At 44.9% G+C, this 15,356-nt stretch overlaps 1 protein-coding gene across 2 annotated transcripts in view; it reads right to left on the bottom strand.

Moving 5' to 3' along the window:
- The window catches only part of LOC126355952 (neprilysin-4-like), a 693,674-nt gene that overhangs the window by 132,047 nt on the left and 546,271 nt on the right, over nucleotides 1-15,356 (bottom strand). For both annotated transcript variants that reach the window (XM_050006541.1, XM_050006540.1), the window contains exons 8-9: nucleotides 5,313-5,525; nucleotides 1,522-1,632 (exon numbers count right to left, since the gene is read on the bottom strand). In XM_050006541.1, coding sequence (XP_049862498.1) covers nucleotides 1,522-1,632; nucleotides 5,313-5,525 — 324 coding nt within the window. The remainder of the gene's footprint in view (nucleotides 1-1,521; nucleotides 1,633-5,312; nucleotides 5,526-15,356) is intronic.

Below are 15,356 nucleotides of genomic sequence, written 5' to 3' on the forward strand. Positions count from 1 at the left end.
AACAGCTGCCGTCTGACTCAGGCTGTAATTAATATCGCCCCTTCCATCTCTATGGCCTCTGTACTCCCCTCCCCCCCCCCCCCCCCTTGCCACCCTCCCACCCCGCGGTCTCCAACTGCTGGCAAAGAAGGTACAGAATCTCTTTCATAACGTATTTATTTTATTATTGTTCAGTTAATTTAACCTTTACGTGGTGCAATTTCAGTCTCTGTTCTCTTTCTCCTGCCAACTGAAGCCTGCGACTTTCATCATTTCTTATGACAACAGTCGGCTGGTGTGCTTTGTGGTCTTCGTCTTTTTCTGGTACTTCACTTTGAGGCTTTCTCCGTCTTCAGCCATTTCTTCGTGCCTGCCCATCTCTATTTCCAGAACATCCTGAACTATTGTTATTGCTGTTATGTTTTTACTTCTTTTCTGATCTATTTGAGCGAGATATAGCTCTCTGAACTATTCGAAGTTTTCTTTTGAAAACCTCGTGCAAAATCGAGGTTTCTTAGTCTCTTATATCTTAATCCAGGAGAAAACAAACTTTTGTAAGTTTACTGACTTATAAGATTTAGAAGTGGTTGCGTTTCGTCGACAAGCCCTGCAACATAGTTTGAATCGGCCTGAAGTTTCAGGTTGCAAGTGATCTTAGATATCAATTAACTCTTCCAGATAAACATATTCGTCAACATTTTGTATACGGTTGTTGTTCACTATTATTGATCTTGCAGTTATTCACTTGTTGCGCAAAGTAGTTGTTTCGGACACATACAAAGTAGTTGTTTCGGACAGATATATCTTAAGGCCAACTTTCTCGCAAATATTTGATCAATCTTGTATAGAACATTGCAGTTCTGTCATATTGTTCGCTAGGATTACTATATCATCAGCAATTCCGAAGATAGTCTTTTCCCACTTATTCTAATTCCCCATTATTACCAAATAATCTCGAACATAGCATTCTCGACGACTGCCTTAGATGGTTTCGCGGCTTAGTGTAACTTTGCTTTACTCCTCTCCCAGTGGGAAATTAGTTCATTTTCCTACGCTGACAGATACCGTCGAGTTATCGTAGATGTTACATAACGTGTTTACGTACCTTGCTTTTAGGGTCACTGCCTATATGACTGCAATGTGGCTGACAGAGTCAGAAGCCTTTTTAAAATCAACAAATGATACGCCCAGTGACATTTCGTATTCACTGGCTCTAGTAACTACTTGATTCAGGGTGTGTACATCATCAATTATGGTATAGCCATTGGGGAATATGTCTTGTTCTGTGGGCTGTGTGTCTCTTCCACAGTAGCGTTGATACGAGTGATGCTCTGTACCTGACTGTTTTATTCATACAAGACTGTGGAATGTATACTCTATAGACACTTACAGTAGCTTAGAAACTGGAAAGCAGGTCTTTTTGAATGAATGTCTTTATTTGCTGTAGACGGTCAAGATGAAAAAGTTTAATCTGGTGTTGTTGTGCTGTTTAAAGGTTTCCGTGTGTCCGGCTGGTACAGTGGGGATGTTGTTTGTACTCACCTTTGGGTTTTTGCCGTCGCCTGGAGCGTCCATAAGCAGCTGGAGGTCTGGAATGTGCATCTCGTGGAACAGGCTGCGGGTGTCCCTCCGTGCCTCCGCCGATGTCATTATCTGTCGGCAAACAGATCTCAGTTGTATGTTGAAATCACACATTTCCCATTTTACCTGCTTATAAAACAATGGGCTCATTTTTCCACTTATAATGTGTGTGTGTTTGTTTGTGTCTATTGTCTAGAGAAAGAGAGAGAGAGAGAGCGAGAGAGAGAGGGGTGGGGGGTGATATTAAAATGGGGTCTTTTTTACACGAATAACGTGTGTGTGTGTGTTTTACGTAGAGAGAGAGAGAGAGAGATAGAGAGAGAGAGAGATAAAGAGAAAGAGAGAGAGAGAGAGAGAGAGAGAGAGAGAGAGAGAGAGAGAGAAAAGCGGTGGTTGAGCGGCAATGATCTACAATAATAGTAATAATGTACGTAGGAAGCTCGTATCCACTTAAAGCAAGAGGAAGAGGCTAGGAACAAAACAGTGATTCTTATTAATGTTGCATATTACAGTGTGCAGCAACTGAGCATGACACCTATCGTGAATTACGATAGGAAGGATATGCCATAGTAAAAGATGGGCGTGCTAAGGAACTGCTTGTAAGACGTCTGGGATATAACTTACGTAATACTGATTTCTGTAAACTTTTTTGTTTTGAGTTCTTCAGGGAGCTAACGAGCGTCTAGTGCACTCAGAGTGGTCAATCAGGAACGTTATATTTTAAAATACGGTTCTGGGAATAGTCAAATTTGCTGAGACACGGATTGGTTAAGGTATGAAATTTCCGTTAAAGACTTTTTTCATCGACCAGCTGCTTATGTAAAAAGCAATTTACACAAAAGTTAAGGTGTGATAAATTTACAAAGAATACGAAGCAATTTCAAATTTCGATACATGCAATATGTATATGTAAAGCTTTGCAAAAGTCGATACACAATTATCGACATCTTATTTTTTTCTCGTATTATAGTTAGTGGATTGGACGTCCTGACTTTTAAATTTGAGGGTGTTTAATACGCATATAGAGGTGGTTAAAATGAAGTGAAAGAAAAAGAATTGAAGAGAAGGTTATATTGAAAATGTTTGTTGCGTAAAAACAGCACCACCACAGTAAATATTCGTAAGTGACGAATCACTCATTAATATTATCATTTCTTTAGTATGTTTTAAAAGTTACGTAATCATTTACCCATTCCTGTAAATTTGTTTTATTTTTTCCATCTCATCCGCTAACCATGCCTTGTTATTCTTTTCTCGGCTCCTGAACAGTCAACTTCTTCAGATTTCATTCCTTCTGCGCTGTTGCTACACATCACTGTAAGGTATCATCATATGCGGGTAAAACTTAAAGAAGAAACGACTGGATACAGTCTTTATTAGATTGATATTTCTGAAATGCGCTATATTCATAGCCGTACCTACTATTACTTGTACTTACATATGTAATACTGAAAGATACGTACGCGGGTGGCAGAACGGTTCTTACATGATATTGAAACAACTCAACAGATACGTAAGAGACCATGAAATAATCCAGATAACACAATAAGAGTAGTAATTAGCATACTAGAAGGATCTTTGGAAAACTGTGAAGGAAGAAGTAGTACGTGCACAGAAAATACTGTAGCGGATAACACAAAGCCGGCGGAATTAGTACGAGCTTTAAAACAGATAAAAGATAAAAATAACTACAGAGTGCGATAATAATACTTAATTTGATTCCAGCTTAAGACCAAAAGATTTACAATGTTTATGAAGGTCTCTTGTAGAAGCAGATACATTCCATTGCAGTGGAAGCATGCAATGACGGCCCTGCATTCAAGACAGCCGACCAGTGAATAGTGCTGTGTTGGCTGCAATGCATTGATTTTCTTGTATCACTTGTTAGAGAGGGAGAGAGAGAGAGAGAGAGAGAGAGAGAGAGAGAGAGAGAGAGAGAGAGAGAGAGAAAGAGAGAAGGAGAGCGAGATAGAGAGAAGGAGAAACTGGAAAATTCATTTCTTTTGCTGCAATCTGTGGCTATAAATATTTTTTGTTTTCAGACTGATGACAGTTTGGAGTAAAAGAAACATGCAAAATGATGATCTTGGTTCCTCCTGATGATGTCGGTACCGTTGTATTGGAGCTGATTATAAAAGTCAATGTTTTGGTCAGATTTTATTAAAACTTATTACCAGTTTCGGTTTTTCAGCCATAATCAGATCTAAAAATATAGCAGCGACATGTAGGCAGATAGTGAGCTCACGCGTCTACATATCGCTTCTACGTTTCAAGAGGTGATGATGACTGCAAAGCCGAAACCGGTAATCAGTGTTACACTGCTGGCCATTAAAACTGCTACTCCACGAAGATGACGTGCTACAGACGTGAAATTTAACCGACAAGAAAAAGATGCTGTGATATGCAAATGATTAGCTTTTCAGAGCATTCACACAATGTTGGCGCCGGTGGCGACACCTACAACGTGCTGACATGACCGATTTCTCATACACAAACAGCAGTTGACTGGCGTTGCCTGGTTGAAACGTTGTGATGCCTCGTGTAAGGGGGAGAAATGCGACTTTGATAAAGGTCGGATTATAGCCTATCGCGATTGCGGTTTATCGTATCGCGACATTGCTGCTCGCGTTGGTCGAGATCCAATGACTGTTAGCAGAATATGGAATTGGTGGGTTCAGGAGGGTAATACGGAACGCCGTGCTGGATCCCAACAGCCTCTTATCACTAGCAGTCGAGATGACAGGCATCTTATCCGCATGGCTGTAACGGATCGTGTAGCCACATCTCGATCCCTGAGTGAACAGATGGGGACGTTTGCAAGAACAGTTGGACGACGTTTGCAGCAGCATGGACCATCGGCTCGGTTACTCTTGACGCTGCATCACAGACAGGAGCGCCAGCGGTGGTGCACTCAACGACGAACCTTAGTGTACGAATGGCAAAACGTCATTTTTGTGGATGAATCCAGGTTCTGTTTCCAGCATCGTGATTGTCTCATCCGTGTCTGGCGACATCGCGGTGAACGCACATTGGAAGCGTGTATTCGTCATCGCCATACTGGCGTATCACCTGGAGTGATCCGGAGTGATGGCGTGGGGTCACCTCTTGTACTCATTGACGGCACTTTGAGCAGTGGACGTTACATTTCAGACTTACGACCCCCCGTGGCTCGACCCTTCATTCGATCCCTACATTTCAGCAGGATAAGGCACGACCGCATGTTGCAGGACTTATACGGACCTTTATCGATACAGAAAATGTTCGACTGCTGCCCTGGCGAGCACGTTCTCCAGATCTCTCACAAATGGTCTCGTCAATGGTGGCCGAGTAACTGGCTCGGCATTTACAACAGTAACTACTCTTGATGAACTGTGGTATCGTGTTGAAGCTGCATGGGCAGCTGTACCTTTACACGGCATGCAAGCCCTGTTTGACTCAATGCCCAGGCGTATCAAGGCCGTTACTACGGCCAGATGTGGTTGTTCTGGGTACTGATTTCTCAGGATCTATGAACCCAAATTGCGTGAAAATGTAATCACATGTCAGTCCTAGTATAATATAATTGTCCAATGAATACCCGTTTATCATCTGCATTTCTTCTTGGTGTAGCAATTTTAATGGCCAGTAGTGTAATAATATGTTATGTGATCAAAGCATACGTGATAAAAGAAACAAATTGTGCACTTTGTGGGTGAGATTTGGAGAGTATTTTGGAGTCGAGGCCAGCTTTGGCGCGGCAGGTAGCGGCTCACCTTGGCTAGTTGGGTGCTGAAGGTGAGGATCTCGTCGGCGAAGCCCTCTGCGAAGGCCTGCATGTCGTCCTCGGGCTCCACCCTGTTGTCGAGGCGCCTCTCGAACGCGTGCACCATGTCGCGCACGTAGCGCCTGTACTCGGACAGCTCGGTGGCGAAGCGCGCGGGGTCCAGCAGGTAGCGCTCGCTGATACCTGGCGCCACCTGGTCCACCTGAGGGCACAGTTGACAGGCTGGCAGCGCGTCGGCTAATGTGGCGCGCAGACCAATAGGCGCAGGCATCGCTGCACGGGACGTGCACACAAGTCGCCACGTGTCACCTGCTTTATTACTACGCTGGTCCCAAAAATTACAGCAAGAAACCGCGATTTCTCCTTCCTGTGTCTAATGCACGATATAGTCAAACAAACTGTCACAATATGTTCGTGCGGTCGTGTCCTGCAAGGAAGATGGCATTGCGGTCAACGGCCAACTATACCAACGATGACGTCAGCGCACACTCGCTGTGTACACAGTCACAGATCGTGCAATGTGGCACAGAGAAGACGCCTACCAGACTATATCTGGTGCAGCAGAGTCGCAAACTGATGTGGCCCGATGGCTTAATGTGAATCATTCTGTTGTTTTTCTGAAGTGGTGACAGTCTATAGACATCGAAACTGTATGCCGAAGACCAGAACGGGGCCGATGACATGCGACGCCAGAGAGAGAGAACCGTTATTTGGCTGTGAGGGCACGGCAGCGCTGCCTTAGTACTGCGCGGCAGCTGGCGTCTGACAGCGCAGCACCTGCCGGACGTGTTGTATCCAGGCAAAAGGTGTACAGAAGGCTTGAGCAGAGTGGCCTTCATTGTTGGAGACCTGCTGTGTGGTTACCTCTGGCGTGTCTCCACAGAGGGGAACGTCTAGAGTGAAGCTGTCAACGTGCCACCTGGACTGTCGAACAGTGGGGCCACATTCTTTTCACGGATGAGTCCTGATTTGGTCTGCACAGTGATTCTCGACGGATTCGCATCTGGAGCGAACGTCGAAAGAGACCGATATCGAGAACGATCCCTAATGGTGTGGGCAGCGATTACGTTGACCACTCGAACACCTCTTCATGAAACAGCATGGTTAAATCGGCAAGGTTCAACTGCTGTCAGGTATCGTGGCAAGATCTTGGGATGTCATGTGGCTTGCGAGTTGCTGCGGGCACAGATTTCTTATTGGTGGACGACAACGCTAGACCTCATACAACACGCGTAGTTCATGTTTTGTTAGAAACGGAAGACATCGCACGCATGGCGTGGTTGCTCGCTCTCCAGATTTCACTCCCATACAGCACGATTCCCCCAAAAACCGGAAGCAGTGAACCATCTGGAAACTCAGTGAGGATCTATCAAAGGCCATATAACCTACAGAACCTTTTTGTTCTACATAGTTATCTTCCGGTATGTTACTTAAAAGTAAATAGTATTTATAGCAAAACTGAAACTGTTTAATTCACAATTTATTGGAAAATTGTTGATTTGTAATGTGAAACAGAGGGATGTTAGTAAAGAAAACAATACAGTTTTATCATACAGCGCTAGAAAACGCAATTCCTCGGCAAAAATGTAAAATTAAAAAACCACTAATAAAAATATATCAAACATATCTATCAGTAGTACGTCGAACTTGCATATAACATATTTTTCTTATTCATAAACAAATTTCGCATTTATTCGGTTGCATAAATCTGCAGAAGTTACGCAGTCGACTAATTTTTATTACTTATAAAATACAATTTATATTCTGTAAGGATATAAAAAACACAATGGACTAACACTGAATAGTGAGCACTTCTGATTACTTGCAAAATGAACAACCAAACAGACAAAAAAAAAAAAGAGAAGTCATCGGCTCCCTGTTTCTCTCTTACTAATTCATTTATGTTTCTTTCCCCACCAATGCTACCAACACCACCGACAGCCCTAGCACTTACTACTTTTACGCAGTATACCAAATCTATCGAACCGTAGTTTTGGTAGAGAGCAGCTCTACTAGTTTCCTCCCCAATGAGAGCGTTTCCAGACACACTATGTGACCAAAAGTATCCGGACACCCCCAACAACACACGTTTCTGATATTAGGTGCATTGTGCTGCTACCTACTGCCACGTACTCCATATCAGCGACCTCAGTAGTCATTAGACATCGTGAGAGAGCAGAATGGAGCGCTCTGCGGAACTCACGGACCTCGAACGTGGTCAGGTGACTGGGTGCCACTTGTGTCATACGTCTGCACGCGAGATTTACACACTCGTATACATCCCTAGGTGCACTGTTTCCGATGTGCTAGTGCAGTGGAAACGCGAAGGGACGTGAACAGCATAAAAGCGTACAGCCGACCTCGTCTGTTGACTGACAGAGACCGCTGACAGATGAAGAGGGTCGTAACCTGTAATATGGAGATATCTATGTAGACCATCACACAGGATTTTCACACTTCATCAGGATCTACTGGAAGTACTATGACAGTTAGGCGGGAGGTGAGGAATTTGGATTTCACGGTCGAGCGGCTGCTCATAAGCCACACATCACGACGGTAAATGCCAAACGACGCCTCGCTTGGAGTCAGGAGGGTAAACATAGGACGATTTAACAGTGGAAAAACGTTGTGTGGAGTGACGAACCACGGTACACAACGTGTCGATTCGATGGCAGGATGTGGGTATGGTGAATGCTCTGTGAATGTCATCTGCCAGCGTGTGTAGTGCCAAAAGTAAAATTCGGAGGCGGTGGTGCTACTGTGTGCTCGTGTTTTTCATGGACGCGGATTGCACGCCTTGTTGTTTTGCGTGGCGCTATCACAGCACAGGCCTACATTGATGTTTGAAGCACCATCTGGCTTCCCAGTGTTAAAGAGTAATTCGGGGATGGCGATCGCATCTTTCAACACGATGGAGCACCTGTTCATAGTGCACAGCCTGTAGTGGAACGGTTACACGACAACAACATCCCTGTAATGGGCTGGCCTGCACAGAGTCCTGACCTGAATCCTACATAACACCTTTGCGATATTTTGGACTTCCAACTTCGTGCCAGGCCTCACCGACCGACATCGATACCTCTCCTCAGTGCAGCACTCTGTGAAGAATGGACTGCCATTCCCCAAGTAACCTTCCAGCACCTGATTGAACGTATGCCTGCGAGAGTGGAAGCTGTCATCAAGGCTAAGGGTGGGCCAACACCATTTTGAGTTCCAGCATTAACGATGGATGGCGCCACGAATTTGTAAGTCATTTTCAGCCAGGTGTCCGGATACGTTTGATGAAATAGTGTATCTTGTTTCAGTTCAAAATATCACTCACTGTGAAGAGATGCTCAGTCAATTTTAAAGGCAAGAAAATGGAAACTCTGGTGTACAAAATGGAAACTAGACATAATTGTCTTGTAAGGTGAAGTATACATATAGTGTGTTTTGTGTGCGTGTCATATTCTGCATGCACATCTACAGCGAGACGGATACTCCACAGGCCACCGCCCGGTGTTTAGCGAAGGGTACCCTGTAGCACTGCTAGTTCGACAGAGCGAGCAAAGAAAGCTGTCTGTTTGCCTCCACACAAGGCATAGGCCCTCTGATCTTATCTTAGCGGCTTTCACAAGAAATACCCGGTGGTGTCAGTAGAATAGTTTAACAGGCGGCCTCAAATGCCGCTTCTCTCGATTTTCTCAGTATTGTTCCTCGAAAAGAACGTCGCCTACCCTGCGCTGATTCTCTTCCGTCCATTCGGGTTCGCGAAGCATTTCCGTAATACTTGAGCGTTCTTAGAGCCTACCGGCAACAAATCTCGCTGCCCGCCTTGAATTGCTTCAGTGTACTCCTTTAACACGACCTGGTGGGGATCACAATAACTCGAGCAGAACTCAAGCATGCGTCGCACTAGTGGTGGACAATCTGCCTCCCTTAGAGGCGAAGCGCACTTTCCGAAGTCGGCCTCTCGCCTTTCCTACTGCCGTTCCTATATGCTCGACCCATTTCGTACCGCTATACATCATTACGCCGGGATATTTAACCGTCGTGACTGTCTCAAGCCGCCTACTTCTACTGCTGTACTGGAGCACTTTCCTACTCATTTGCATTAACTTACACTTTTCTACCTTTGAGCTAGCTGCCATTCATCATACACCAACTACAAATTTTGTTTTAGTCACCCTGTATCCTCCTACTGCACTCAGTGACGTCCCCTCCCCATACATCACAGCATGATCGCCGAACAGCCGTAGGCAGCTGGTCATCCGCTCCGGCACATCATTTATGTATATAGAAAATAACAGCGACCTAATCAAGCTTCTCTGGGGCATTCCTGACCATACCCTTGTCTCTGATGAACACTCACCTTTGTGGACAGCATACTGAGTTTTGCTAGTTAAGACGTTTGCGAGCTACTCACATGCCTGGGAACCTAATGCATATGGTTGTGCCTTCGTTAACAGCTCGCATTGTGGTACCGTATCCAACGCTTTACGGTCACCTATTAGCGACTGCTTTGTGGTTTACTGAATCTGCAGCGACTGCAGCAAATGGCAGGTCCTGTGAAGGCAAACTCTCCTCCCGCACAGGCCATGAAGACCGAAAGGTACCGACTGGCCGCCGTGTCATCCTCAGTCCACAGTCGTCACTGGATGCGAATATGGAAGGGCTTATGGTCAAGACACCCCTCTCCCGGCCGCATGTCAGTTTCCGAGACCGGAGCCGCTACTTCTCGATCAAGTAGCTCCTCAGTTTGCCTCACAAGGGCTGAGTGCACCCCGCTTGCCAACAGCGCTCGGCAGACCGGATGGTCACCCATCCAAGTGCTAGCCCAGCCCCACAGCGATTACCTTCGTTGATCTGACGGGAACCGGTGTCGCCATTGCGGCAAGGCCGTTGACTTGTGAAGGTAAAGGATTTGGTAAAAAACTCTAACCAAGGCTTGAAGACGGAAAGGTAGCTCCTTATGGTAACTTACGGTAACAGATGGCACACATACATTCATATTAGTGGTTCTTCCACCCACTATACTAATATAAGGGACAGCCAAACGATAACGAGATAGAAGGAAAAAAAAAGCAAACAGTTTATTATTTGAAAAGTAATTGTCATAACTGTCAATATATTTATCCAACTGCGAGACAACACGGTAAATGCCTGCGAGAAAAAAATATTTGCGGTTGATTACGGAACCATGATTGCACCTAGATGTGCACCTCTTCGTTCAGAGCAAATCGACTTCGGTTGCACATGTTGCCGAGATTGTTTCGAGCACGCTGCAGACGTTTGGTCGGAAAGTTCTTACACAACCTACATACATTCTCGATCCCTCCCCATCCGATTCCCATATTTTTTGAGCCCTGAACAAAGACAATCGTTATCATCCGCAAACATTTTTCCATATAGGAATTTACCGTCTTGTCTCACAGAGTAATAAATACAACGACAGTTATAGCGATTCCATTTGGAATAGTAAGCAGTTTACTTGGCTTTTTCCATCTGCATCATTTTCACTTGACTGCTTCTTATACATTTCACTAAATAAGATTACTATAATTTATCCATACAAAAATAAGAAAGGAAGGAACCTTAGGGTGTAATTTCACATCAGTGATAAGGACACTGATACTGGACCAAGGGTGGTAAAAAAACGGTCTTGTCGTGTAGAGAGTACCATCTCGGTAGTCGCTTCTAGAAGTTTATAGAGAAAACGCAAAAAAATAGGGTAGGACTTGGTCCTTGCGAGTCTAACGCTATAACCATTCTGTCATACCATGTGGTATTCTTTGAATGTAGTTTTTAGTTTGACCACTGGTATTTTGCTAAATGGTCCAGTTTGATGCCGTTGATCTCGTGGTAGACGGGTACAGAGACTCTAAGGAAGAGCTGTCGGTTTTTTGGAGTGCAGCATAGGACCTGTGAGGGGTTTCTAGTGGAACGTGCAGCGGTTTCATATGCAGTGTGTGAGAAGTAACTCTGCACGTAGACCGCAAAAACGTATGGCCGAATAGAGAGGAGACGACCCCACACGTAGCGGTCGTGTTAAGCAGTGGCGCCTGGGGCTGCAATCTGAAAGTGCTCAGTTTTAAATTTAAGAGGAGTGGTTCTCGGTGAGTAGTGTCAGCTACTCGAACCTCCGTAAAGGTGCCCGGGTGTGGAAAGTTCCTGTAATAAGAGTGCGTTGTGTGTGGCTCTCATTACCACTTTTATTACAAACGTCTCTACGAGTGTTACTTTAGTGTCCCTCATCTAACATGGAACTACCATTGTAAGCAAGGAGGGCTGCATAGAGCTCGTAATCCGGAGTTGTTAGCCTAGTTATCACATACGAGTACAGGGCGACGAAAAAAAGATTACGTAAATAAAACCCGGATCGGGCGTAGACGAATGATTGAGAAGAGGACGCTGCAGCTGAACTTTTATTTCTCTTTACGTCCCTTCTCCCTCTCCCTCTCTCTGTTTTCTCTCTGTCTCTTTCTCTCCGCCCCCTCTGCCCTGGGACCCTTCTCTGCAATGTTGATGATGTCACCAGGTGGTTAACCTCTACTAAGCTTCCGTCAAAGAATGTTTGAACACAACAGATCTACTGGTGTCAAGCCTGTATCGGCGGCGTGGGTCACAGCACCAAACAAATCCTTTCTTTAGCATGACCAGTTCTGTAATCTGTGGGGTCCTGCCCACTCGGCGCTTATAGGGGGCCTACAGGGTGCTTCTTTCTCGGATAGCTATACAACAATTCGTGCAAATCACATTAATGGTTTTTATTAGAATAAAGTAGACTGACAATGTACATCTACATCTACATCTACATATACACCCCGCTAGCCGGCAAGTGCTGTGTGGCGGAGGGCACAATTCGCGCCAAAGTCATATCCCCCCCCCCCCCCCCCCCCCTCTGCTCCACTCGCGGATCGATCGAGTGAGAAACGATTGAACGCCTCAGTACGAGCTCTAATTTCCCTTATCTTTGAATGGCGATCATATCGCGATTTGAAAGTTGGTGGTAATAATATATGCTCTACATCCTCGGCGAAGATCGGATTTCGGAATTTAGTGAGCAGCCCCTTCCGCTTAGCGCGCCGTCTATCTGCAAGTGTGTCCCACTTCAAACTTTCTACGAGATCTGTAACGCTCTTGTGATGGCTAAATGTACCAGTCACGAATCTTGCCGCTCTTCTTTGGACCTTCTCAATCTCTTAAATCAGACCCAACTGCTAAGGGTCCCATACAGACGAACAATACTCTAAGACTGGACGAACTAACGTATTGTAAGCTATTTTCTTTGTTGAAGAATGCATCGCTTCAGGATTTACCTAAAACCGCAGTCTAGAGTTTGCCTTACTCGTTACTTGTGTAATCTGATCATTCCATTTGAGATCATTTCGAATAGTCACATCCAGATACTTGACGTACGTTACCACTTCCAAAGACTGGGCATTTATTTTGTACTCGTACATTATGGGGATTTTCGCCTTGTTATACGCAATAGGTTACACTTACTAATATTGACAGATAACTGCCACTCTTTACACCACGCATTAATTTTCTGCAAATCCTCATTGATTTGTTCACAACTTCCGTGTGATACTACTTTCCTGTAGACTACAGCATCACGGCAAACAGTCTAATGCCGCTGTCAATCCCATCAACCAGATAGCTTATGTAAATCGTAAAAAGCAGCGGACCTATCACGCTGCTCTGGGGCACGCCTGAAGTTACGATTGTTTCTGTTGAAGTCACCCCGTTCAGGACGACATTCTGCTCTCTGCCTGTCAGAAAACTTCGTATCCAACCGTATATGTCATCAGACAGACCGTAAATACGCACTTTTTGGAGAATGCGATAGTGCGGAACTGAGTCGAACGTCTTTCGAAAGTCCAGAAATATGACATAACCCTGGGAGCCGGTATCTAGAGCGTGCTGTATGTCATGCACAAAGAGGGCTAGATGTCTCTCGCATGACCGCAGTTTCCTAAAACCGTGCTGGTTACTGCAGATGAGCTACTCAGAATCTAGGAAGCTCATTATGTCCGAAAGCAAAATACGTTCCATGATTCTGCAACAAATCGATGTCAGTGAAATTGGCCGGTAATTATGTGCATCCGATTTTCTCCCCTTCTTACAGATTGCTGTGACCTGGGCCTGCTTTCAGTGCCGTGGCACTTTTCGCTGTTCCAATGATCTCTGATAGACGATGGATAAGAATGGTGCTATATTTGTAGCATAGTCAACATATAATCTTATGGGGATACCGTCTGGGCCCGATGCCTTCCTGCCGTCTAAGGATCTTAACTGTTTTACAATCCCAGATACACTAAACACTATGTCAGCCATCCTTGTGTTTGTTCGATAATTGAAAGGGGGAATGGTGCTGCAACACTTTGGTGTACAATGAGTTGTCGCAAGCGATGGGCGACAAGCAAATAGGTAATGTCCTTCGCTGCAGACAATGTCCATTCAAGCAATTGATGTAAGGCACAAGTCTCAGTACAACAGCTAGGATTACGGCTCTGCTAATGTGCGTCTTCTGCTGTCCTGGTCTGCTATTGCCAGTCTATCCTGTCCGGCTTAGTCTGGCAGGAGGGGCTCTTCTGTTCTCTTCTTGCAGAGGCCGCTCCAGTCGTGGCGACGTCGCAGACAGCGGGCTACTGGCTGGCGTCGTCTCACAGCCTTCTCTGCTCTTGCGTTCTCCACCTTCGTGCCGGCGTTTGTCGTGACTCCGGAAGATAATCGATAATTTTTAAATGTAGGTTATCACATGTTTATCTGAGGCAAAGGAATGCGTTCAACACTCAAACAAACGTCGTTGGCCGTCTGTCGTTTGGAATCTGCCCCATTCATCTATCAATATTGCATTAATTACATCAGGAAATCTGCCACTTGAACATCATATTCAACCTGTGACCTGAAAACTGTTAACAGTAACTTACAACTGACGTCATACCGAATCGTTGTTTACTTACGGAAAAGATGGTTACATTTCGCTTTAGCAACGCTGACCGTCTATTTGACAATGAATTGACACTGAAGCCCAGTGTAACTACTGTGTGAACATGAAGGGTCCTTACACTGATATAAATGGCAGTGTTGTACTCAGACATTCATTCGCAGTGCATATTTGATAGCGTCTGTCTTTATAGAACAGTTTTTGTCACCAGATGACTCAAATAAAGAGGATTTCAAGAGCTACCAGAAGACACCTTGGAAGGCGTGTATTTCATCTTCCCTACTTCCATCGTCGCCCACATCCTGCCAAGCGGCTTCTAAACAAATTGTGGGCCTATGGGGCATCGTCGCAGTTGTGGGACTGGATTCGTGCTTTACTATCAGAGTGGTCGCATTTTTTAGTAACTGTCGGAAAATATAAAATTGTTAAGGCTTTCGTGGCCACTTGTTGACAAACTGCCTATTGGCTTCTGTCTCGGGTTCTTCGCCTAGCTTGTTCAGAGAAGCTATAAAAATACAAAAATGCGGGAATAGCTTCAACAAGAAAGAAGAAAGGATCAAGGTAAACACATCCCGGCTTCTCGTGCTGCAGCGGACGGCCATCACAGGTAGCAAGAGGAGAACCGCACCGGAAAAGATCACTGAGTTATTTCCGGTGCGGTTCTCCTCTTGATCTTCCAGTTTTATTATTCCCTCTTGGTTCTTGTACATAGGTACATTATCCGTCACTCTCTATAGCTTGCCCCTATTTTTCTCATAATTTTCAACATTTTACATTGTCAAAGGCTTTTTCCAGGTTGACAAATCCAATGAACGTCTCTTCACCTTTCTTCAGCCTTACTTCCGTCATCAATCGTAACGTGAGAACTTTCTCTCTCGTGCCTTTACCTTTCCTAAAGCCAAACTGATCGTCATCTTATAGATCCTTAATTTTCCTTTCCATTCTTCTGTGTATTATTCTTGTCAGTAATTTGAAGGCATGAACTGCTAAGCTTACTGTCCGATAATTCTCGCACTTGTCAGCTGTTGCAGTCTTCGGAAAGTGTGGATGGTGTTTTCCGAAAATCTGATGCTGTATCACCAGTCTCATGCATTCGACACA

Source organism: Schistocerca gregaria, chromosome 3, assembly GCF_023897955.1.
Source record: "Schistocerca gregaria isolate iqSchGreg1 chromosome 3, iqSchGreg1.2, whole genome shotgun sequence".
Taxonomy (NCBI): Eukaryota; Metazoa; Arthropoda; class Insecta; order Orthoptera; family Acrididae; genus Schistocerca; species Schistocerca gregaria.